Genomic DNA, 26,870 nt, shown 5'->3' with positions numbered 1-26,870 from the left:
TTACACTATTGATTGCATATATGCATATCTATATCAACTATTATTTTTAATTTTTCAAAATTTAATAGCTACGAACTCTAGTTCAAGTAACATAACAGCGAAGCTCCGGCGAGAATCGAACTCATATACTCTTCTGATGGGCTTGTATCCATTCGCTCTATTAATATAATCGGTTTATTGTCATTTAGTTTCATCAGACCAATATAGTATGTTTTGTTAGCTCCAATAACCGTAAATGTGACAAATTTGTTACATGGGTAAATTATATATTAAAAACTTGTTTATAAAAAGAAGTGCTACTTCATGACTTTATATTTTACTTTATTTTAAATTATTTTAAAATAAAGTAAAATATAAAATCCATGAAGTATCATTTCTTTTTATAAACAGGTTTTTAATAGCTCCAAGGAGCACTAAGGTTTTTTAGCCGTAGTACTTTAATAGAAACAACAAAGAAATTAATTATAAAAACGATTTCAATCCTCTTAGGGGTCTATTGTTAACACTTTAATCCCACAGCACATTGTGGATCTGTAATTGAATATAACAACTCCACACTTTAATCCTACCTTACTTCAAAACTTCTTTTCTGCTACATTTCTTAAATGATGGTTTGAGTGGAGTACTACAGGTTTTAAAAAAACCAAATTTCCAAATACAAAAGTCTGTTATCCTCATACCTCATCCAAAAATGACAAACGCATATTTTATTTTACTGGTCTGATTTTCAGTATTTTATTGAGGATTCTGTGCTACAGGACAAAATATTTACGCGGCGAAACTGTATGTTCAGGTTTTCGGATATATGTTTCGCAATTCTTCAATTTATTTAACATTTTCCTAGGATTCCAACGTGCTAAAGAGTGATGACGCTCTAGCTTTCATAACTAAACCGGAAAACTTCTTCGATGTATTGTACAGATGTATGTTCAGAGACCGTAACTTGAAGATTAAAAATGATACTTATATGCCAATTGACCGTTGTAGAAGGTAAGTCATCTCATAGACTAAGCTAAGCAGGAATTTAATTTCACGTTTCAGGTTATTGATCTTATATATATATTTGAGAAAGTGATTTGTTGTTTGTTTGTTTTTTCTTTATGCACAGTCACAACTCGTTGCCTAATCTGAAAAACTGCATTGTTATTACAGTAGCACTGGGGGATTCAGGTTTTAGAATATTTTTTTTGAGTTCCTCAAGGCTGGGTCCGCGAGGCTCTAGCTTATTATTACTGGTTGTGGTCTAGATGGCGGGATGTGGACTAGATAGCAGGTTGTGGTCTACATGGCAGGTTGTAGTCTAGATAACGGGTTGTGGTCTAGATGGTAGGTTGCCCAGAACGTTTTGAAAGAGCAAGTTTAGTTATAGTGATTATCCCCTCGATGAGTTACCTTTAGCAATGCTAAAATTATCAAACGCATAACGCTCAATTAACTTTACAACATAAACTTATGCCGACACATACATATCGCATTTTATAAATTTAAACATGAACTTGTGCCCAGAAGCGTTTGAAAGAGGAAGAATTCGGTAAAACACCCAACTGGAGTTCTTTCTTTGTGTAAAACCCGTACTTTTTATTGTAAAGAAATTTCGGATTCTTAGAAAAGTCATGGCTTAAAGCGTGAGAAATTTTATAGAGAGAATGAAATTTTCGTTTTTTGTAGGGCAATATGATTAATTTGTGTGTCCATAAAAGACTACAGAGATTAGTATTTGCGAGGTATTTGTTCATTAATATTTTCACAGTGCATCCGCGTTGTACTGTTAGAGATAGATCATAAGCCTTTCCCTTTAAAATCACCAATTAATTAAAAATATCGCCTTAACATAATTTATCCCTTTTCACTCTAAATGCAATCATTAACATGTGTGTTGTATCATTGTACTGTTATAGACAAATCATAATCCCCACCCTTTGAAAAATCAAAAATCCCTTTTTCACTCTTCCTTTAAAAAAAACGAACGATACTTCTTCAGACCAAGCCAAAGTAATACCCCCATCGTTTGATGTACATCAAACGAGGTGGCTAAAAATACTGAAAAATTAGCCAGCTTCACAAATTCTAGAGATGGGCCGATACCGATGCCATATCGGTATCGGTACCGATATTTGGCCTTAACCGATATATCGGTATCGGTTAAAAATGAACCGATATTTCTACCCGATATTTTTTGAAGAAAATAAATACTTATGTTGAGAGTAGATGACGCCATAAGACCTAAACTCTGAGACAGCACAGTTTTTCATCTATTTTTGGATAACGTAACTAGTGTCTAAAATGGGTTTTTCGTATGATAAGCCAGTTTTATAGTTTCAAGTACCGAAATTGGATCGAGAATCATGGGCCGATACCGATGCCATATCGGTATCGGTTTGATATCGGTTTAATCGAAGGATCGGGTAAAATATCGGTATCGGTACATATCGGTTTCCCAAGTATCGGATCTTATCGGTATCGGTTTAAACTGGTATCGGCCCATCTCTAGCAAATTCTTAGAAAGTTCTGTATCCGTTATGCTTAAAATCTGAAATTTCCCTTTATACTTTATTTTTCAATTCCGGTAAAATTCTATTAAACTGTTATGAAATTGTTAATTAATCAGAATAGTTTAGATTCTTGACTGAAATTTACTATTCAACTTGAAATCATGATAACTTTGATTTTATCGACCAAGGGCACTTTAGAAATAAACTCAATTTCAATTATAAAAAGATGATTTTTCTAATTCCGTACCAAAACTAAAATTAAATGAAAATATTATACAAGGACACAACAGTTTTGAAAGAATTTGAAGCCAAGAAAGAAATTTGTTTTTAAAACCTTTTGGAGGTGTCACCATCAATAGGAGGGGTAAAGATTTCAGGCAAGGGGTTAACCACATACGTCATTTGATATACAATATCGACAATACCAAAAAGCTGCATTCCAAATCATACATAATGAAAAACTTGGTGGGTTCATAATATAATAGTGCCCAATAAATTATCTGATGGTGTTCTCTTTAAATAAAGACTGAAGTGAACATCCTCTTAGTAGCTTTATGTTCCTTTCACGAGGTCATTTTTAAAATACTTCAAATGGAATCGCTTTAGAATTTGTGTATCGTTCTTTCCTTATTAATTATGTTCTAATTAAGTAGAGAATTGTTGCATTTTTTATGCGAATGTTATAGGCTCATGGGAATCTTAGAGACATAAGCGAATCTAACAGACCTATACGAATAATATAGACTTATGTTAATGACGGGTTGTGGTCTAGATGGACTTCGTTTTTTATCTTTGGAAAATGTTATACCTCAGATTTGAGCAACTTTAGTTTAGGAACCTAATATAAAGACAAAGCCCTTCTTAAAAATCCCCAAAGACAGCCAAAGAATATTAATTTTAATAAATGTTGGGTAATATTAACTTTTGGTTATGTAATTCAGCTCAAAACATTCATCAACCCAATTATAGTCAGGCCTTCCCATCCATTTAAATTAGTTAGCTCTAAAAGCTGGTAATAGCTATTTTTTTCCGTCGCGAGTTACCAAACATTCCTGTTATTCTGCTAATTTTAATAAATTTTTGATATGATTGACATTTGTTTGTTAAATATTCAGCACCGATAACTTCGGAAACTTAAAATAATTTGGACTTGAATGATTAATTTAAGTCTGAAAGCAAGTTATAGCTTTTTTCCGTAGCGATTTTGCAAATTTCGATCTCCCCTGTTATTCTTCCAAATTGAAGCTAGTTTAGAGGATCCAAGATTGTCAATTTTATGAAAATCTTTGTAAGATTGAGCCTTGACATACGTTTCTTTGATATCCAGTTTCGATAATTTCAGAAACTTAAAGAGACTTTTTTTAAAAAAGGCTCTCGACTTCTCTCCCACAATTATTGACGTGAGCAGCTGATGCAAAACGCGTCAAAGAGGAATTAATTTGTGGTTTTAAAGCGGTTTTTCACAATTTGGATAATATCTCTTGTGATTGGTTGAGAGCCGCCCCGCTCCGACGTTTCCTGTGTCACCATGCACTCCCGAGAGCCAGATAGCCCGCCTGTGTTTGCTAGAACCGACGACCATAATAAACTAGTATTAAAAATTGTAGTAATTTTCACTTTCCTAGGTTATAAAAGATTCTTTCTGACATGCAACTATAAATACATTTTGAAAAAGACCAACTCTTTTGAGCTATCCACTTCAAGGCTTAGTTACGTGGCCTAGGTGCGCGTGCCAAAACCCTACAAATTATGGGGTTTGACAACCTTCACAAAAAAGTGTGTTAGGAAATTGAAGTTATTGAACACAATCTCTGAATACCTTCATGCTAACTCTCCTATACATGTTTAAAAATAAGAACATGTTCAATTAAAAATGTGTTATTTTTCTAATGTATTCAAGCCATTTTATGTTCAGGTTTTGAACGTGTTACTAGTTCAGTGTTCAGCCTCTGAACAGGTTAATTACACAGAAAATGTGTTGGGAAGCTGAACACAAACCCTGAACACCTTTATGCGACGCTCTCCTATACATGTTCAAAAATGAGCACATGTTCGAGTAAAAATATGTTCACTCTCTAATGTGTTCAAGACGACTGTCTCGGTTTAGAACGTCTTTTAAGTGTTCAGCATATGCACATATTAAGTAACTCTCTCATTCCACATTCCGAGAGGGATATGTACGGGAGTTTCTCACTGGCAGTCTTGGAAATAGCACAGGTCCACAGGTCCAAAACCAGTTTATTAATTGCTCGGACCTGTTTTTTTATTCAAACTCCGGGGGTACTGGTCCTTGGGACCAATTTATTAATTGAGAACTTTTATGAAGATTGAGGAGGGACCAGTTTAAAAATTCTAGTCATTATAAATTTCTACTCCACTGATATAGACTGCTTCCTATTCTTGCCTTCATTGCCGCAACCACAGCCTACTCGATCACGCTTTGGCTTCACACGCCATAGAAGCCCCTCCTCACAATTGTCTTTCCTATGTAAGAGCGCGTGTTGGTAATTTTGGGCTTTTTCGCTTGAAAAATCCAAGGAGTCAGCTTTTAACTTGGTCGGCTATGGGAGGAACACAGTTTAGCCCTAATTTTGAAACTACTGGTTCAAATCTCTTAAAATTTTGAAGAGATGTGAAAAAAACGTTTGCTATTTTTAGGAAATGTTCAAAAGTTTCCCTTTTATAGTTTTTGTATAAATATTAGAAAGAAAATTAGCCCTAATTAAATGGCTTGGTCTTCGGACGGTTTAATAAGTTTCTTCTGTTTCACTTGATCGAATCTCTTGAAATTTTAGTGAGAGGCATATTGAAGGGTTTTTAAATTATGATGCAAAGTTTCAAAGTTTTCAAACGAACAATTCATTTCAAAAAAATTCTTTAAAGTTTTGTTTGTGCATAATACTACAACCTAATTAGTCCCTTAGGGAAATTTTAGAAAAAGAACTATTCGTTTTAAAATTTGGAAATTTTGCATGATAATTTAAAACTTTTCTATATGCCTCTCACTAAAATTTCGAGAAACTCGAACCATTGAATCTGAAGGTAACAAATTTAAACTGTTTGAGACTAAGTCATTAAATTATGGTTAGTTTTCGTTATGTTCTTACAAAAGGCTATGCAAGAGATAAATTTTAAACTTTGCACAAAAATGCCAAACATTATTTTCCAAATCCCATTAAAATTATGAAGAGATTTCAACCAGTATTTTCAAAATTAGGACCAAGAAACGGTGTTCCTCCCATCGACGGCAATGTTTAGAGTTAACTCTGATTTTTGACATAATTTTGTGTATTTCGCGTTTTGAGGCCAGACTTCTATAGCCCGTGAAGCCAAAGCATTATCGAATGGGCTGTTGCGTCAACAAAATACTCCCTTAATTTTTTACTAGGATTAGTAAAAAATAAATTAGGGATAGGGCCACTGGTCCCAAAAACGAGTTCAATATTGTAGACGCTGGGGGTCACTGGTCCCGAGGACTAATTTAAAAAAGTCCTTATTTAATAATTAATATGTATTTTTGTACTGAGTTAAAAGTTATATCATGAGTTAATAATATATTAGCTCCCTATAAGTTACTCAGGCAATTCATGTTTATACTCCAGCGTTTTCTCCCGCACCCCCGGTTTCCCAATTATATGCGACGCTCTGCGGCCGCCACGCGATCGAAAATCTTATTTACTCTTCTTTCCGGTTTTTCCCCGGAAGCGCGTGTAGTGGAAGCTAGCCCATGATATAGGAGCTATTTAAGCAGCCGAATATTTCGCTCAGTAGCCTCGGTTAAGAAAAAAGTTAAGAGATCAGTGGATTGGATTTAGCTCAGTTGTATAATTTTCTGCTTTCAAGTCACAATAACAACTCATATCTTTAGCATTCTTTATCAATATCGGCAAATTGCATTGAGTTACTGCATTTTTTGTCTCATTACTGACACAAACGCCATGATATAATGTTAAATTGTTAAAACATAAACAAACATTCACGACTAAAACACTCCCTTGGTGAAAAAGCAGCCGACGACTCGAGGCCGAGGAGCCGTACGAGCGGGATTTTTTTTTCGACAAGAGAGAGCGCAACATTCGGATTTTTTTCCTGCGCGGGCGAAATGAGAAGAAATCGCTGGATACATTACGCCTATGGAGCCTAAGTAACTTATTGGGAGCTAACATATTATTAACTCATGGTTATATTGCTAGCAAAAGCACTATTAAGTATTTAAATATATATTTATCGCGCAATAGCTACTTAAAACTTACCCACAAAAAAGATTACACCTTTAATCTCCTGTAGCTCCGGTATACTCCTATTGGATAGGAATCCCGTTGGACCGAATTCAAATTTCTACAAATGTTGCCAAATTTAAAACAATTTATAGCCCAAGGAGCGATTTTCTGCTGAATGGGAATATTTATATGGAAGAGCTTTCGACTGAATGGGATGGGTTAACACATATAAAATCATAGCGTTTTCCTTGATTTGCCAAGCTCCAGTAGCGCAATGGATTAAGTGATTTGGATGATCGAAGAAGTTAAGCAGCATCGAGTGCCGTCAGTACTTGGGAGGGAGATCTTGTTACGTTAGGTAAGGTTAGGTTAGGGTTAGACAATTTCAAAAATGAAAGTTATTTACTGAAATTTATTGAAGGATGTTATTGGTGAACATACATATTATTTGCTCTAATATAGAAGTTTAATAAGAATATCAATTTTATTGTCTGGTTAGGTTGGGTTAGGTTGGGTTAGGCTAGGTTAGGTTTGGTTAGTAATGTTTTATAATTCATTTAACAATGTTACGCCTTTTCCAAAATATAAATGTTTAGCTTCATTGACTTCTTAAATAATTTGCCTTTTCCGAAACATTACTGTTTTGTTAGGTTTGGTTTGGTTTGGTTAGGTTAGGTTAGTAATATTTTATAATTCATTTAACAATGTTACGCCTTTTCCAAAATATTGATGTTTAGCTTCATTGACTTCTCAAATAATTTGCCTTTTTCAAAAATTACTGTTATGTTATGTAATGTTAGGTTAGGTTTGGTTTGGTTAGGTTAGGTTAGGTTAGGTTAGGTTAGGTTAGGATAGGTTAGGTTAGGTTAGGTTTGGTTAGGTTAGGTTAGGTTAGGTTTGGTTAGGTTAGGTTAGGTTAGGTTAGGTTAGGTGAGGTTAGGTTAGTAATATTTATAGTTCATTTAATAATGTTACGCCTTTTCCAAAATATTAATGTTTAGCTTCATTGATTTCTTAAATAATTTGCCTTTTCCAAAATATTAATGTTTAGCTTCATTGACTTCTTAAATAATTTGCCTTTTCTGAAACATTACTGTTATGTTAGGTTTGGTTTGGTTTGGTTAGGTTTGGTTTGGTTAGGTTAGGTTTGGTTAGGTTAGGTTAGTAATATTTTATAATTCATTTAACAATGTTACGCCTTTTCCAAAATATTGATGTTTAGCTTCATTGACATCTCAAATAATTTGCCTTTTCCAAAACATTACTGTTATGTTATGTTAGGTTAGGTTTGGTTTGGTTAGGTTTGGTTAGGTTAGGTTAGGTTAGGTTAGACAATTTCCTACAATGAAAATTAACTACTAAAATTTATTGAAGAATGTTATTGGTGAACATAAATATTATTTGCTGCAATATCAAGAAGTTTAATTAGAAAATCAATTGAAAAAAAGGAATGAAAGGAAAATTCATGATTGGAAAACCGCCCAAATTGCGGTATTCGGTTTAATGGGATTCGGTCGAACAAGACATACGATCCAATGGGATTCGACCCAATGGTAGACAATCGAATCGTAGCTCCTACAAGGCTTAAAAATCCGGCCCAAACTTACGGGCTGATACTTTCGGGATCGGTTTTCTTATTGGCAATTTAGCAGCAGTAAAGGTTGCAGACGAATTTTAAGGAATATTGAAATTTACCAAACATAAATAAAAGGTATTGCAAAAATGCTTCGTAGGAGAGACTGGAGAGTTCATCTCATAGTCGGCGCTTTGCCAAGAAACGTTTTCAAGGCATATCGGTTAAGTAAATTCACATTCCAAATATATATTAATTATAAATATGCTTACCAGGTTTTTAGTCGAATTGATACATTCGTATTCATTGCAGTAGCGTCGCTAGGGTTTGAAATGGGGGGCGGACGAGGTGTCTGGGCAATCAATTTTAAAGTTATTATATGAAATTAATAGCAAAATTTTGCATTAGTGGTTCATTGAAACTTAACTAATCTATCAATATACTTTTTACCTCTCCGTGTGACGTAGTCCAGGAGAGGTTCTGTAACGGCCGTGTCTGTGTGTCTGTCTGTCAGTCCGTTGTTAAACAAATAGGGCTCGGGGATCGGTTAACTATTATTCAAACATATTGACATACCAAATTTTGTAAAACGAAGATTATATAAAAGTATTCCGTCTCGATTTTTTTAGAAAATTGTACATTGATCCAATTATTAATCGTAAGTACTTTTTCCGAAAAACTAAAATTTTCAACATAATCTTTAGTGAAAAAAGTTTTTTTGCGATACGTTTCATACGATTTCCAATAAAAAAAATATGATCCATACGTTTCCTGATACAAACGTGGTTTTGGTTTCAATTTCAATTAGTATTTGGATTTTGGACGAGTAACTGCCACTATTATTTTCTACGATAAGCTTTGATCTTTTTTAAATTGTTTTAGCACTATGTTAACAAAAAAGAAACGCAAAGTTCAAATCATTGACAAATAATTGTATTAAAAAACCTGATAATAGTATGAACTATCAATAAAAACATTGTGATTGTCAATATTATCAGAAGTATAAAATACTTCTCTTCGAGAGAAGTGTAACACAAAGCGTGGTAACATGAGAAAATTAAAAGCAACGAAGATGGGACACATATCATAGTTTATATAAAGCGAGAAATTAAGACTTTACTCCTCTGTACCGTGAAACTCTTTCCGTAGTTAATATAGGGTGACCTTTGACATCTTTAGTTAATAAAAACGGAATAGAGAACACTTTTTGAAGTACATGATCAAAAAATGACTCTCTGAAAAAATAGTAGCCGGTAGGGACGAGTGGGCTTTGTACCTAACGTGTCTGTCTGTGTTTTGTTTTAACTTCTGCAATTGCTTATTAATAATGAGAAATGATTGCATGTCTAGGTAATCGTCAAATACTATTTCACTTCCCCTGTTTACCTTAACCCTTTTATATTCCACAAAGCAAAAGTAGTTTTCAAGCCCGGAAAACAAGGACGTTAAGTTCATACACACTTAATGCAATTTGTCCACTAAAACCTGTGTAATTTTGCTACTAGTTTAAGGTGGTATCGCGAGATGCCAAAGGCGATAATATATATATATATATATATATATATATATATATATATATATATATATATATATATATATATATATATATATATATATATATATATATATATATATATATATACTTTTTAGGTGTTTGGACTCTTTTGAGGAAAGTATTATGCTATACAGTTTAGTCCACTAACGTAATAACTATGGCTTTTTGGAATTGTGTTTTATCGAACGGATTGTAACAATAACTGAGTTAAGCGATCTGATCATAAATAACCGATACGGAGTAAGACGTATACATGTTAAATTCTACCAAAAAATTATAGTGACAATATTACAGATCAATTTATTGGTAAAAAATTAATTTCAATATTTTTTACAAAGCTTAAGTTTCAAAATATTTCGCTAAAAGTTAGACTTCAAAGCAAGTGAATTTTTCAATAGAAGACAGTTTTAATTTAACCGAACAAAGAGTACGACCCTTTTTTCTGAATAATTTTTTTCCGAAAATTTTGCCGATTGAATACATTTGTCGATTAAAATCTTACTAAGATTATTCAATCTCAAAAAATATCATCTAAAAATGTTGTTTTGTTTAAATGAATAAACTTCTGAATAGTTTTCGATTATTTGTAGTTAACCGTATTTTTCGAAAAAAACGATGAAAAAACCCCGAGCCCTATAAACAAACGTGACCGCGTTCGCAGTTTGCGTATCGGAGCAAACGTGTTCCCAATTTCCGGACCGCATTGACAGTTCACAGAAATTTGGAAAATTGTTTTTATATCCGTTGGCTACTCTATACTTGAGTTCTCACACCACCATGATTGATCTTCGTCCATCCCACATGAACACCAGTCTGGTACTTTTCTGGCTTCAAACACCACCATCTTCTGTTCTTTGTCAATCCCACATTGACACCAGTCTGCACTTACACTGGTTTCTAACACCACCATCCACTGGTCTTCCGTCTATTCCACATAGACACCAATCTGTACCAATGGCTTCTACTCCATTATCATCGTTTGGTTTTAGGATAAACGCGGCGATCAGCTAGGGTTACGAGAAACGTCTAGCCTCCCTAGGGTGGGATCGGCCACCAAAGGTTTTCGCAATTAAGCTTTTTCCTTACTATTATAAAGGAAACAATTTCCATATATATACCAAAATTTAAAAAAAATCGGGTAAGAGGGGTACGCTTCAATTTAAACGTCAATATTAGCAAACTTTGAGAAGATAATAGGTATAACTTTATTTTGAACGATTTAACTATTATTAATGTTAATTATTGAAGATTAAAATAATTATATTTATTTAAATATTAAAGATAAACCTCTCGTGCAAAGAGAGAAATTAAATCATTGCTTCCTATATCTACAAGGCCCGTGCATGCGATATACTTCCTTCATTGCTCCTATATCTATCAAGGCCCTTGCATTGTGATATATTTCATTCATTGCCTCCTATATCTATCAAGGCCCGTGCATTGTGATATATTTCATTCATTGCCTCCTATATCTATCAAGGCCCGTGCATTGTGATATATTTCATTCATTGCCTCCTATATCTATCAAGGCCCGTGCATTGCCATATATTTTTCAGAACAACAACCAAAATGGGAAGCTCCTCTCAGAAACATAATAATTTCTTTTCTCTGCATATGAAATGAAAATATGGATAATATTGCGCTTTTTCTTTAATGGTATGAATCCTTGCCTGTCTATTAATATTTTACGTAGGAGTAATACGTTTTAGCGAAGTCTAGAGAGGATAAACATAAGCGAGATTGTTTCTGAAAAAAAATACTATTTCCACCAATGGATTTCTACTCCTTGTTACTGTTGTATAGAGTAACCATTATAAAAGCTTAAAAAATTACGAGAGGACAGACCTTTTTTATCCTCTTGTTTTATTCTTAATAACATAAGGAGATTTAATAACATAAGGAGAGAGAGATAATCTCCTTATGTTAATAAGAATATAAAAGATTTATTTTGTATCAAAAAATATTTTTGGTGCTAAGATTGCTTTAGAAAAATCCAAACGGTTAGGCATTGGTAAGAAAGACATGTGTAAGCTATTTGCAGAGATGATAATTGTTTTACATGTTTTAAATAAGACTGAAGCTTCCACTATTGTGTTTATGCTCCTTGTTTGTTTGACTGAAAACCATCTAGGTGTAGATAACAGCCAGACCAAAAATTTCAAAAATATATATTTTGAATCTAATCAGATACGCCCACCTAGTTGAAAATAGACCTTTTAAATTTGCGGGAGCCATTCTTGAGAATTTTTCTTTGCTTGTAGGCTGTCAATTTATCTACCAGTAAATATTTGTGTTTTGAAATTGGATATTAAGTCAAATTAAGTGGTTGTAAAGAGCCAGCAGGTTTTTGCCGCTTCTTTTTGTGAGTATTTGATTTTTATTTTGCACACGACATCTAGATGGCGTTTGCAAAATATTACTCCATACGGAAAATTTGACGAGGGAGAAGCCACTCTGTAATAAAGTCTTTCTGAGGGTGTAAGATGGGATGCGTATAACGACGTTTAACAACGAAATACACTCGAGACTACTTTTACAGTTTTTATTTCAATATTAGAACGGATTAAAGGCATATCTCCCGAATTTACGGTATTAAAACCACCAAAGAGGTAATACCGGGGGAATAAGCCAGTGGCTGATCCCTCGGGCGTGGTTCGTTTCTATTTGACGGGGGGAAAGCCGCTCCGTAATAAAGTCTTTCTGAGGGTGTACGATGGGAAGCGTATTACGCTAGTTGCCTGATCCCTCGAATGCGGAGCGACGAGCGCGACGTGCCGGTTAGGAACCTCGTATTTTAAGCTTAAGATGATACTGAGAATAAACTAAGGGGAGATTGACGCGGCTCTAGAGCCCGCCCGCGTTATCAGGGGTATCGTAAATTATGTACGTAGGAAACCTCGTATTTTTAGCTTAAGATGATACTGAGAATAAACGAAGGAGAGATCTCTGGTCTAAACGCGCAAGATTTTACGGTAGACGGTAGACCGGGAGTCTTATATTGCGTACGCAGGAATCTTGTGGACTGCCGACGGCAATGCTCTAAGCCTTTGCTTAACTGAATTTTCTACTTTGATTTAAATATTAATTTATCAAGCTAAGTATAATTTTTGTGATCTGCTGTCTTGTGACACTTGAAGTTCCGATTTAATGTTATAAACAGATTCCCGATTAGTAAAATAAATTGTCAGTAAGTGTATACAAATTTCCAATTGATTTAAGTTCCTATATAGAAACTAGTTCAAATAAAACGAAAATTATCAAATCTTAACTGAATTTCCTACTTAGATTTAAATATCAATTTTTCACGCTAAGTATAATTTTTGTAAACACTGCGATTAATTGTATTATTTACTCCATCCCCCATTTTGCTCTCACACCTTAACCTTTTAGTGCCAAAAAATCTACGTCACTGTGCCCTATTCTATAACTCAAGAAATAGAAGAAATCCGATTATATGAATGCAATCTCCTCAATGATAGATTTGACATATTTTCTGATAACTTAAATACAATACTTTGATTTCTATTATGTTTCAATCTCTTACTTTCCCAATATAAATCTCTAGTCATGTATAAATTATTAATCGGTTGTACATAATATTTATGTAAATGTGTACTTTCTCGTGAACCATCACGGTTCTTTTTATGTACAATAAACAAGCTATTCATTCATTCACTCATTGTGATTAATGTTTAGAGCTCGGCATTATCTATCCATTATCCACAAATTGGTGGATAACCGATTATTTATAAACAAAGTTATGGATTTAATACGATTTAGCATATGAGTTATGTGGATAATTTTCGAGTATGGATGAAGATAAAATAACTTTTATAATGGATAGATAATGCCGGGCTCTAAACATTGTGATTAATGTAACATTAGTAAATAAATCATTAATAATGATTTATTTACTAAACATTGTTATTAAGGCTTTAGAGCCGAATATCAAATCTTAACTGAATCTCCTACTTAGATTTAAATATCAATTTTTCAAGCTAAGTATAAGCCCTGAAAATTTAATGACAAGTGTGTTACAATCGATTATATCCAAAAATGGTTAAAAATGTTCATAATTAATTAGTTTTATAAAAAAATTATTTCAGTACTTTCACTCCCTTTTCAAGATTAAAACGTATTGCTTAAGCACTACGCTAAAAATCTTAAAATTAAACAAAATATTAGTCCCTAAAGCCTAAAACACACCTATTTTGGGAAAGTTCAGAAGAACCCTTTGAGCCGCTTCGTCACATTATCTTATCACATATAATGATAAGTTTAACCACGGATATCCTGTTGAGATTGTTTTAAAGTTCCTAACTCTCGATTTTGAAGTTATATACTGTCTAGTGACACTTGAAGTTCCGATTTAATGTTATAAACAGACTAGGATCGTTAGCCGATATCGTAAATTAACCGATGTCAAAATCAATGCTTAACTGAAACACGGACACCAATTTTTTTAACTCATTAATCTTAAATAAAAATATAATCTTTCATATTTAAAAAAACATTCAGGTAGTATTTATAAAATATTAATTAAAAGACGTAGTAATTGTCTAGATTAGTAAAATCCATTATCGGTAAGTGTCCTCATACAAATGGCCATTTGATTAAAGTTCCTTTACAGAAACTAGTTAAAGCAACGAAAATTTTATTTATATTTCTCCTTTAATATCACAAAACGTTAACGTTTCTATTTTGGAATAGAAAAACTTCGGGAATTATGCAAAGAAGCTGCCCATTTTGGTGTCAGAAAGTAATAAAACTCATCTTCTTTTGAAACTTAACCTGAGAAATTTAAATTAAAGAATAGCTTGATATCTTTTCCAGTGGATAATTGTTTGATATTGATATTTTCGTTTCATTGATTTTAAATAAATTGGTATTGACATCGGTTAATTTACGCTATTGGCCAATTGATCATCGCTAATAGTTTAAATAATTTCAATTAAACGGTTCAAAACCTTAAGGAAAAGCTTAGTTTTATAATGAATAAAATTCTAATTTTAAAGTAACAAATTAATTTATCGTAGGTAATTAATTTACTGCCTTAGTGTAATTTATGCTGAAATAAAATTATGCAATGAAAGAGGTAGTGACGTACATTTGGGTAAGTGTTTCGCGGGAGATTCAAATGTCGATTTGGGTTAAAGAAATAAGAGAATAATTTGAGATGGTGAAATGTTTGGCGGGAGATTCAAATGTCGATTTGGATTTGCGTTAGAGAATAGGGTTTTAAGCTCTCTCTCCTTATGGAACCAACCCTAATGTTTACATTTGGATTTGGGTATTTAATCATTGAAATTTTTAGAGAATAGTGTCCCTGGATACATTTCAAGTTTTCTGCTCATTTCCGCTCTCGCGAATTTCCAGGAGGCTTAAAGTATTTGAGTTATATCCGCCCCAATTCAACCTTTTCTAGCTGCGATTTATTTCGTCGGTTATATTTTAAGCAGGGACGGAAATAAGATAACTTTGAGACACTTATAGGGATCACTGCCTCACTGGACCAATGTCCTATAAATTGATTAGGTGTGCAAAATGTTCAGGTTGCTGGACCAGCTTGTTGTATGTAAAAGGGAGGAAAATAAGGATGAAATGCGGAAGCGCAAAGCGCGGGAAAGGATGAGGGCAAAAAGGTCGACGTTTTCATTGGATACTTAAGTTTATATAATCTTCTCGACACGAAGAGGTAAAATTTTGGTTTTCCCAACTTGTTATATATTGCTACAGAACTTTAGGGGGCTACGAGCAATTTTTGGTAGGGTTTACGGATTATTTTGAGGGTGTATAAGTTTCAAATTTGGGGGGGGGCTATCCCCCCCCAAAAAAGGGCCTAGCGACACCACTGATTCATTGAATGGTTTTAATACTTAAACTTTAAATTCACTCTCGGGCGACAAAGAAAAACTGTGGATATAAAGAATGCGCGTGAGGAAATAGGTACTCACGCTATAAGATAAGGAACGTCCTATCTCCGACGGGAGCTTATTCGGTTGTCAGCACGCAAAAAGCTACGTTACATAGAGCGTGCTGAGAACCAAAGCTGGAACAGAGTATATATCGAATAAGCTCCCGTCGGAGATAGGAAGTTTACTATCCTGAAGCAAGAATACAAATTTCCTCACGCTCATTCTTTATCCATGGACCCGTGTCTACGTGCGAAATACAACTAAGCTATGCTTAAAATTTGAAAACATTCCTCGAAGTACTCCTTCAATGGTTACAGAACAAGAAAACAAATGATCGCGTTCGCTGTTCCTAAATTTTGAACGCGTTCATTGTGAAAATGTTCAGATTTAGTGCTCAACGGTTACAATTTTTTAAAATCAAACAAAAATTAGAAGTTGAACACCAAAATTAAGCGAAGTGTTGAATAAAATGCACTTTTTCTTCACTTAAACATATCAAGAAACCAAAATTTGATTTTTGAACAGTAAAATGTGTTCAAATTTTTAACACAATTTTTTCTGTGTTTGTGTTTGCGCTTCCAAGCTGTAAAGGTATGAATGCCATATGGGGAAAGATATGCTAATAGAAAGATACCCAATACCAGGCATACCGAGTTGCAGTTCTAATATGTTAAAAGTCATACTTAAAAGACAATATTTCCGACAGAATTTTCAAAACGTTGAACTCGCGTCCATGAAATTCTGAATGCACATCTTTCGTCGGAAATCTGAACGAAGGTGTCTTGAAAATAAAGCGTTTAAAAAAAAGTTTCAGATGTACGTCAATTATATTTCCAAAAGTGGTCTGAAGTTTATTTATGGAAATCGCGCTAACTGTTCTTTAACAAACTTGGAAGGATCTCAAACTTTAGGTAAAACTGGTTTCTGAAATGTCCCTTCCAAGATTGTGAACGAGTGCATAATATACATGGTCTTGAGACCAAGGCAATTTTTGAAATTCAATGAACTTGAAGGGAACAAATTTCCTTAGCGTTAACAGAAGTAAGGTAAAGGACTAGAAGTATCGAGCTAACCAAATTCTTTACTTGGTAGCGGTTTCTGAATTTTCACTCCAAAACGTGAGACGCTCGCGGCGGAAGAATGCCGAACTAGATTCAAGCTCCCGCGTCCGTGTTCCGCGGCTTTAGGTTGTGGGGAAAGGAGTAGGAATTTGTTTTGGAACTCGACCAATATTTTCTCTCTAATGTAGGCGCGATGGAAGCGACACAAATTCCTCAAATGTGTTCACAAGTGCCAGGAACTATTACCAATGCTAGAGCACTTTACTTCTAGTCCTTTATTTTACTTCTGGTGTTAATAATTATGCTCTTACATCCAAAGCGGCCACGGTTAGGGTTTGATTCTCACACATCATGAATCTTTCGATGGCCTTTCTCAAGTAACTTTCGAAATTTGAAATGTAGCAACGAGAAGCACGGGTTTTAATGTCAGTGCAGGTTATTGTCGTTTATTAGAACGCTTTGCTGATTATATTTTCGGAGTAAATATAACTCGGCCGAAGGACTCGGTGAAATTGCCACTCATTACTTCATACTACTCGAAGTAAGGGAATTTTTGTAGATGTGTTAACGTAAGAAATATGAAATATGTTTACTCACTTAATTGGAAAAATATATGTACGAGAAAGTACAACGAAAATGAAACGGGATATTTTGCGTGACTAAATAATTAAATATCTTATGTATCCACACGTGAGCTAGATAAATATTATCACGATAATCACTAAGGAAAAAAGGTATTGAATTACTAATTCAATGAATATTAAATGATAGTGCATTGAAGCGTTCAAACACGTCGATGAAATTTGTATTAGAATATTAAAAGCGCAAGTAAAACCTGAATCTCTACGCTACTTTTTTTACTGACCCGGAACTATGATGGAGTGTTTCGCAATGCGTCTCAAATTAAATCCTTCAGCGTTGTGCTTTCTTAATAATTTTTAAAGCAGTATCTTCTGAACGCCTAAAATAAACTCAAATCCAATTTTAATATCGAGACACATTTTGGAATATTGAATTGTAACAACTACGCCTTTTCTCGAATCTTCAAACTACTCAAACATATATCCCTCATTTTCATTTTATTTGGAGCAAAAGGCGAAAATTAAGGTTTTCAATTATCTTCTTACATACCGGTACAAGCTAAAAAGCGGCAGGGAGTATGAGCGAGGGGTGGAAGCTGGAGATTCATTAGGAGATATAAAATGATTCGCAGTACTACAGGCCGTTAAAAATATTCTATTACTCGTTAATGAGTATATGAAAATATGTATTTATATGTATATTCGAATGTTTCCCTTTGAGGAGTAAAGTTCAGAGAAATTAAGGTACACGACGGTTGTTTGGTTTTTGACTTCTTTCAATTAAAGAAATATAGTCTTAAGAACTTCAAACAGCTCTTACTGAATATCGAAAGACTGCAGCAAAGGCATCCGGAGTTGCTCGTCAACCCGTCGGGACATTTTTCGTATACTTTCCTTGACACCATTTTAAACAAGTCACGTAAAGAAAATTTACGTATAAGCTAGGTGTGGTTGGGGGTGGGGAGGGCGTGTTGGTTTTGCATGTACTAATGTAGTACAGTATTCATGTTTTCTAACTCGCTAAGGTAATATTCGAGATGGCCCAACGGTTGGGGTACATTAAGGTCTTACCACAAATAGCTAAAAAGGTATTTTCGTCTATCCAGCCTCGCAGTCGTCAATCAAATTAAAATTACACTTGAGGGTAGCCGTATTAGGTTAACCGGGTGAATTGTTTGACGATGCCAATGTTGATTATTTCCCAATACTTCCAAGAGCCGAAAAAGGTTCTTTTCTTAACAAGCGCCCCGACAAACTTGTTTACGTCCATCTCAAGTCGTAAAACAGCTGTTAACTCATACCATAGCGCTGATATTTTTCATTTGCAATTTCTTTCACATTAAGAGCTCCAAGGTGATCGTGGATCTTGCTTTACTCGATTACTATCAGCGCTTGTTTTTCGTGTGTCCAGGGACCACACACACACAAAACACCATCGCAAAGCCAGGGGTGATTACGTTACCACACCTAGCAAAAAATGGCTGCAAATCAAACCCCTAAAACCATATAGACCTTCTATAGAGTATAACAAACCAGTATAAAAGTAACAGCGAAATTGGTTGGAAAACGAAGACGTTATTAAATAAAAGATGTTTATTACATTTCTGGCCGCCCTTTTTCAAGATGACCACGGATTAAAAAAACCTTTCTTAGTGCCCACATACTACATACACAATTTAGGTCTTCTACGAAAAGCGGTTTGAGCTGGGCGATGATTATCAGTAAGGCAGTCTGTAAGTTTCAACCTGTTTCACTTCAATTGTTCGTCGCTGTATGTTCACATTCTGGATTCAAAGGCCTGTCATTTACGTATTTAACAAGTATTTTACGGAAAATTTAAATGTGAATAATTTGTTTTAAATGCCAATGTCACTTTAATGTGAAATCAAACATATTCCACTTCAACGTCCCTTCAATTTTAAATGTTTGTTAGATAATTTCAATTGAGCTTTAAATCCCATTTATTTAACAGTAATAAAATGGAAGTTAATCTTATACCGATTAATTTTAAGTTTTTGTTTATTTTTCAATTCCATAGTTTCATAACTGTCACAGAATTTTGTATTTTTCGGTGGTTTAATCGTCCTAAGTTTTTACAGGGCTGTCGATTATCGGAGGGAAAAAGTAGTTTAAATTTTCCTAAGTTACCTCCTACAATTTAATCGGTCCTTCTATTTTTGGAGAGCTTCTATAGTGTTAAATTGCTATCAATCATACTGAAACAATTGATAGAGGTAAAATAACTAGCTAAAGTTTCTTCGGGATTAATTTCAATAGCTAAGTTTTTACGTCGACAAAGTATAAAGACTTGGTTTTATAACTAAAACATATAGTCACAATTTTGGGGCACAACCATTCAGTAGCCCATATTATTTCGTTCTGACCTGGGTTCCTGACTCCCTCTCTCATATACCCTTTTGATGTATTATGAGAAACCTCTGTTATTAGGACAAGCCCACCTCGTAGCACAGGTTTTCCTCTGCGTCATAGGTCCCCGTTTAAAAACCACAATTTTTGGTTCCATACATTTTAAGACCAGTGCACCATGTTTCTTTTACTTTTAATGCTTCCGAATTACCTTTAGAAGTATATTTTCGAACCTTTTTTCTCGTGCGGGGGAGAATCCCCCCTCGCACGATTATTGTAACGGCTTTTCAAGGTCTATAGTCTCTACTCTCTACCCTAGCTTTGGTAATGGATGGACACAGGAATACCGTGTGTTCGGGGCTTTTCATCCCCATCATTCCGATTTCGATTTTTTTTAATGTAAACACTTATCTGGTGACTCCACCAGAACGAAATCTAGTTGAAGCCACAAAAAAGGGTAAATACTAAATAGACTGCCTCCGCCGAGGATCGCGCTGTCTGCTGCGAGTTCTACTGTTAAGTTAATATTTAGTCTCGCTCAGAGTCAGAACTGGAGGTATGACGTCTAGTAAAGAATGAAAAAATTTTCATCTATTTAACTTTGCCATAATAAATTTCCATCATCCACCATAAAACTGTAAAGTTTTTAGTAGAGATGGGCCGATATATCGGTATCGGTTAAAAATGAACCGCTATTTCTACCCGATATTTTTTGAAGAAAATAAATACTTAAGTAATAAGACCTAAACTCTGAGACAGCACAGTTTTTCATCTATTTTTGGATAACGTAACTAGTGTCTAAAATGGGTTTTTCGTATGATAAGCCAGTTTTATAGTTTCAAGTACCGAAATTGGATCGAGAATCATCTATAGAGATGGGCCGATACAGATACCATATCGGTATCGGTTTGATATCGGTTTAATCGAAGGATCGGGTAAAATATCGGTATCGGTACGTATCGGTTTCCCGAGTATCGGATCATATCGGTATCGGTTTAAACTGGTATCGGCCCATCTCTAGTTTTTAGTCTATATAATTGTTTCTTGTAATATCAATGTGTTAAAAGTCGGCTTTAATGGTTCGACCAAATTATTCCTCTTGTATTTTTACCTCATGCTCGCTTTTTTAGCCCCTATTGTTTCACTTTTTTAATATCTTACATATCCCGCACGAGTGTCCTTTCTGCTGGGGCACCTTGTTGGGTTTAAACAGGTATACCCACATCGGTAATAAGGAGTAGGCTACCTTTCCAAATTTTAAAGTATAATTCTGACCTTTTTTGGGTTGTAATTGATACCCATTTCGGTAATACAAAATACCTTGTACTCCTCAAAAAATACCTTCTATAAGAGGTAGTTTAGAGTACCTTTATTTTGTAGTACTTTGAAAAGAAAAATACCATAGTAGATATTTGATGGTACAAGTGTTTTTTTTTTAATTTTTTTTACAGTATAGTGTTCCATATAAATGAAAATTATGATAAATATTATGAGTAGATGGTGTTGTTGTTGTTGAACGTCTGTATTCTTAAGTGTTAGGAAAACAGATGGACGATTCAACTTGTACCGTGGAAAATGTTATGAAAACTAATGTTCCACCTACATCGTAGTTTTGTTAATACTTATTCGCGAATCGCTGTTAACTCATAACAGACTAGAGGAGCAAAATGTAAGTAAAATTTACGTTAAAATGAAATATTTCTACCCCTTTTAATGTGGTTATTTTAAAAATCAATCGTTTGTATCTTTACATTTGGTGAATACAGCCCAAAGCAAATTGAAATATTAGCTACTGATGCATAGACGAGAACGAACAAAACCTACTGATTTCGTGTTATTAGTAGGAAACTCCCAAATAAACACTAGCGTGAACACCCAGGCACACCCAAATACGACTTCTTTTACCATCAAGTGGGCTGTGAAACTTTTATAATTATAAGTACTATTTTTACTAATTATTTTTTATACTCGCTAGCTAAAACGTTAATTCTAAAGTTTTCTTAATTCCAGATGTATTCAACGCGACACATATCTCTTATTGACTCTTTGTTATTTGTCTGTGCAATCGATTTTCTTCTTCAAGAACAATTTTACTGGAATGATTTCTTTGAATCCAGCTTCAAATTATGGCAACTATTTCATTTTAATTTTGAGCAATATCGGTGTTATTCATAGACTTTTCGTGGTAATCTTTGGCATAGCTGGTTTAATATTTTACGATTGCTTCCCGGGACCAGTTGAAATCAAAGCGAGCTTAGAGAAATTACCGCGAATTTCATTCAGAGTCGTGACACGGGGCGATTATCCGAACCTAGTCAGCAAAAACGCCAACTTGATTAAAAATATTTGTAAAGATTTAGGACTGCAGAAATTTGTTATTGAAATAGTAACGGAGAAAGAGATGGAATTACCATCAGACGTATTTAAAATTATTGTCCCGCAATCTTATGAAACGAAAAATGGAACATTGTTCAAAGGTAATTCTATTTTTATCTATGATCAAAAGTGTATGTGTTTTAACAAAATGTCTTCGGTTTCCAACTTTTTTTGTGAGTGCCACCTTATTAACGTAACAGTCAATGCAAGCCTGCTTTCGCCCAATTACAGGCAGTTTTAGCTAAGCAATAGTTTTTTTGGCCTTGTTGACCTATTAACTACAGGTTTTACTCATATAGTTCATTTCATTGGGTAGAGTGAGTGACAGTGTAATCTAGGCAAAATTAATTATTTTAAGTATAACGCTTTTTAGGGAATTTCAAGTATTTTACAAAGGTTCACAACTCTAATGCGGCAAAAACGACACGTAACCTATGTTCAAAATCAACTAACTCTTAATTAAATGAAACACGGTGATTATTAGCAGAAGAAAATAGGGGAAGTGGGTAGCCGTAGCCTTGAGCCATACAAGTCGTCCAGTGATTCTCACTTACAATGGTCGATTCCCCTACCACCCTTAAAATTTGAATCTGGCCAATCGGCGCGAAGCATAAAATAGTACCAGATTTCATTGCGAACGCCACCATGTAGCGAACTGTGGAACTAACTTGTGTAGTCTGCTTATATTTCTGCTGTGCTTCAGTTTGAGTTAGGGTTACGTCAGGCAACGGGTTAATGCGGATATTGGTTTAATTAAGGACGAAAATTCGGTTATTTAATAAAATGAATGTCGTTAAGAGTACGCAGTGTGATTTAACGTACAAGGAAACTACCAATAAGAAAACTCAGGCTCACTGCCTCTAGCAGACGCCTCTAGTCAGTTGGAAGGCGTAGGACGGTACTGTCCACAGAATTACGTCACTCGTGTGTTAATGCGCGTAAAAATCCTATCTCTCTTCACCCCCACGGGGAGGGAAATGGCGCGAAAAATCCGTAAACGGGACGCCTCGCGAAGTTGCCCAAGCTACCCACTTCCCCTATTTTCTTCTGTTATTAGGTTTAAACCTCGTAAATATTAGGTAAAGTTTTTCGCTCGGTCTTTCTCTACATATTGGCGAAATATTTTACCACTTTCGTCATCAGAATGAGCAAAATACGAGATACCGCAGGCACAGTAACTAGGCCTAAGCTGCAAACCAGGGCTGCGTTCAGCAGAGCTCACAAAGAAAAACAGCGAATTTTGGAAAACTTTGACCGGTGAGCTATGTCGTCATCTCGGTCGTCATAGCTTTGCTGAACACTTTTCTCCAGTCATCGGTGTTTTAAAAATGACGGTAGCGCAATAAAGCGTGCAACATACGAGGGCTTAACAAAACTTGTATGAAAACATATTTATAGAGATAAATAAGAACAACATTAATAATTAAAATTTGAAACACTAACATATCTCTCAAAATTCTCGCCTGATCAACTGGGTTCATGGCAATTAAATAGGTAGTCCCATCAGATTCAGCAAGAGCTATTTGTAATAATTCCTCCATGATCTTTTTTTCGCCAAGCTGTGAACTAAGCGTTTTACGTCACGTGATCCCAAAACCGACCCTTTCTTGGTGACTGCGCTGGCTCACCGCTGAGCTGCGTGACGTCAAAATCCAAAACAAAATCCCGTTCAGTAGGACATGGCTAACAGCGTTGACACAACGCTGAACTCTGCTGAACGCGGCCCAGGAGAGTCGACTCTGGCAAATTCCGTTACCGTGCGGTAGAGGCTAGTGCTTCTAGCGACCTCTAGTTTTCTTACGGAACATAATTAGATGTACGGGGCAAGGGTCTAGCTTCCCCAATCTCAATATCCGCCCCCCCCGTTTTTCCTTACGAAAATATGGGGCGCCACGGTCGACTTCGAAAATTGGTGAACATAGGCCAAAGCATTAAATCAACTATCCTGGTTTTACCCATGGCGTAGCACTCTAGCGATTCGAAGTAGGACGACTTAAAAGGGGTAGGAAATGAGAGGAAACGTTAATGATCTGGCACCCGTCCTTGATCTAGACCTTTTGTTTTAATATACATTATTTTGATAAAATTCAAAGATATTATTTTATCTAAATCTAGGCCGGAATCTTCAATCCTGCTTAGAAGAAGGTGTCAGTTGTCTTACGGACGAAGACTGGATTGTGCATTTGGATGAAGACAGTATTCTAACTTCCGAAGCTCTGAAAGTAATCGTCAATTTCATTCACGACGGGAATTATTTCGTTGGAGAAGGGGCTATATTGTACGATCCGGACAATTTAAGCAAAACTTTAACGCAAATGCTCGTAGCTAATAGGGTGATATGGGATATAGGTCATGTTAGAATATTTTCTAAAATTTTAAACGTGCTACCTTCTGCGGGTAAGGGTTCGTTCGTTGTATGTAACAATGGCGTTGAAAAAGAAATTTCCTTCGATGGTGGACCATCTTCTTTCATTATAGAATTCATATATTTTATTTTTAACGCTCACACTAAGGGTTACCGAAAAGGTTGGGTTGAAGGTACAATTCTCGAAAAAGGTACTCTTACTGTCAAAGACTTTCAAAATCAAAAGGTCAGAGCAAGTATGGGGTTCACTTGCTTGGAGAAGAATCACATTTTTCGCGGAAAGTACTGGATAATGTTTCAATTATCTCGAACATTCTCTCAAGGGCATGTGCTTTATCTTTTATCATTATTTATTACCTTATTTGTTGATTTTAAATTTCAAGGGGAAATGTTTTTAATTTTAATGGGCGTTATTATAGCATACGATCTTTACGCTGGGATATTTTCATTGTATCTGAAGTATGACTATTTTTCATTGGCGAAAATCGTCATCTTCTTTGTTGTGAATTTGATTATGGGGCCATTTTACTATAACATAGTGTTAACAGTTGGAAATTTTGCATCTTGTTTTCAGAAGAAATCACATTTCACAGTTTATAAAAAATCTGATTAATCACGGATTTATTTTAATTATGATTTACGGGATAAAGTAAGATTAAATAAAATTAATTATATAGCAACAGAAAAAAATTTAAAAACAACTTTTACATGTCCACTACACTTGTGTAAAATGTTACTAAATTTTGAATCGGTACCTAAACCGAAGTGCTGAAAATATATTATTATATTAATTTCAAGGGTGAAAATTGTCTTTTTCTTGCGTGTGAATCTGGTTTCTTGGCTTTTCTACAGTATGGTGGTAACAATATTTCATCAATTTTTTATTTTTGATTACACTTATTAGGATTTTGAAAAATAAATTATTGCCTGGCTAGATCTATTCCATGGAAGTAGAAAGCTCATTGCTAAAAACCCGTTAAGGCTTTTTGCATATTTTTTAATTTACCATCAATTTACAATAAGTTATTACCATAGTCTGTCAAACGAAAGAAGAGCAATGAGAAATTTGTCCAAATTGGTGTCGCCACCATCGACCCCATAGTACTTTATCAACTTGTTTTGTTTTGTCAATAGTCGGCTGTAATATAGTCTGCTATTATGTCATTAAAATATATTGCAATGCTAGTTCAACAAAGATAAAACTGGTGTCTTGTCGTTAATTTTGTTTTATATTCTTTAATACTCGATGATCGTAAAAAACCATGAAACATAAACATATTAAATATTTCTCAGGGCTCTTCTTTCGTTTGACAGACTATTCTACAGGGCCGGTAGGCCCTTGTAGATATGACATGACACCCTTCCGTAATGTTAAAGGAAAATTCACAGTTTTTAGGGTTAGCGTCCCGTAGAAAAAGCATTTAAGGCAATTGAAGCCGGCCATACGGAAAAACTATAGCGAAGTTAGTTTTCGGAATACTTCTAAATTAACAAGCATTTCTTAAATGAGAAACTTACCTGTTTCGATTTTTAATTAATGAATTCTAATTTTTGTAATTTAACTAATTAAGATAGTACGTCAAAAAATTACTTTTGGGTCAGATGTCAGCCTAACCTTATAGCGCGCTTAAACCTATTTCTTCATTTCGTTCTCGTTGACAACTAGAAGGGCCTAGGTTTGTGGTTGCTAACAAGTTACGTTGACAAATTTCAAATGTTGGGTTTCTTGCAGATTTTCCTAATTTCTTAGCAGTAGACGCTGGTATTTCATCCGAGCTTGACCACCTTTATATGTATTTTCTAATTAACTGTAGCACCCTTAATAAGAAATACGTCGTTATCAGGTCGAATTTTCGTCTAGAAAAGTAATTCAGGTAAATAATTACAGTTAATAGAGGTTTTTATATCTTTTGAAGTAAGCTTTTCGACGTTCTTTACGGCCAAGGCTTAAGTTTTAGTTTGTCTATGTAATATAGTGTTTATAGTGTCTTTCCTTTTAAAGAGTATAAGAAAGCTTATTTCCAGCACTGTTTTGGATTGGAATTACAAAAATACGCAGTCTGCTTCGATTCATGCTACAAATCCTAACCCTAGGGCCTAGGTTTTACGCTACGTAACCCGTAACTTAATACTGTATTCATCATGACTGTTTGTTGGCGCTTCTAAGTAAAAAATGGCATATCTATCCAAATAATTATGGTTTACAAATCAACGGTAGTGTTTTCACCCTGTGAAGAATTCAACTTCAAAATATTACAGGAAAGATGACAAAATGCTCAATGTGTTTTCCCTACGGCAGTTAAAAGAGTGTTGTTTACGTTAGCGCATATAATTCAACATTCTCATTTGAGGACAGGTATACACG

At 34.7% G+C, this 26,870-nt stretch overlaps 1 protein-coding gene across 1 annotated transcript; it reads left to right on the top strand.

The window, feature by feature from the left end:
• The first annotated feature begins 956 nt into the window (after positions 1-956).
• On the top strand, positions 957-25,424 carry LOC149697862 (glycolipid beta-1,4-mannosyltransferase egh-like). The gene is made up of 5 exons (XM_089867264.1): positions 957-990; positions 21,966-22,241; positions 24,256-24,494; positions 24,543-24,731; positions 25,410-25,424. Exons 1-5 carry the CDS (start codon positions 957-959, stop codon positions 25,422-25,424), a joined length of 753 nt encoding a protein of 250 aa, XP_089723390.1.
• Positions 25,425-26,870: the final 1,446 nt, after the last annotated feature.

This window comes from Phalangium opilio, unplaced genomic scaffold, assembly GCF_054372755.1.
Source record: "Phalangium opilio isolate 3A_F unplaced genomic scaffold, DU_Popi_V2 ptg000019l_1, whole genome shotgun sequence".
Classification (NCBI taxonomy): domain Eukaryota; kingdom Metazoa; phylum Arthropoda; class Arachnida; order Opiliones; family Phalangiidae; genus Phalangium; species Phalangium opilio.
This window is presented reverse-complemented; position numbering and strand designations above follow the sequence as displayed.

What these genes read in the sequence shown, in the direction of transcription:
- LOC149697862 (XM_089867264.1), top strand. Translation starts at nt 957, where the DNA reads ATGATACTTATATGCCAATTGACCGTTGTAGAAG. An exon ending in AAATGGAACATTGTTCAAAG is followed by an intron (nt 22,242 to 24,255) that starts GTAATTCTATTT and finishes ATCTAAATCTAG; the next exon opens with GCCGGAATCTTCAATCCTGC. An exon ending in TGATATGGGATATAGGTCAT is followed by an intron (nt 24,495 to 24,542) that starts GTTAGAATATTT and finishes TCTGCGGGTAAG; the next exon opens with GGTTCGTTCGTTGTATGTAA.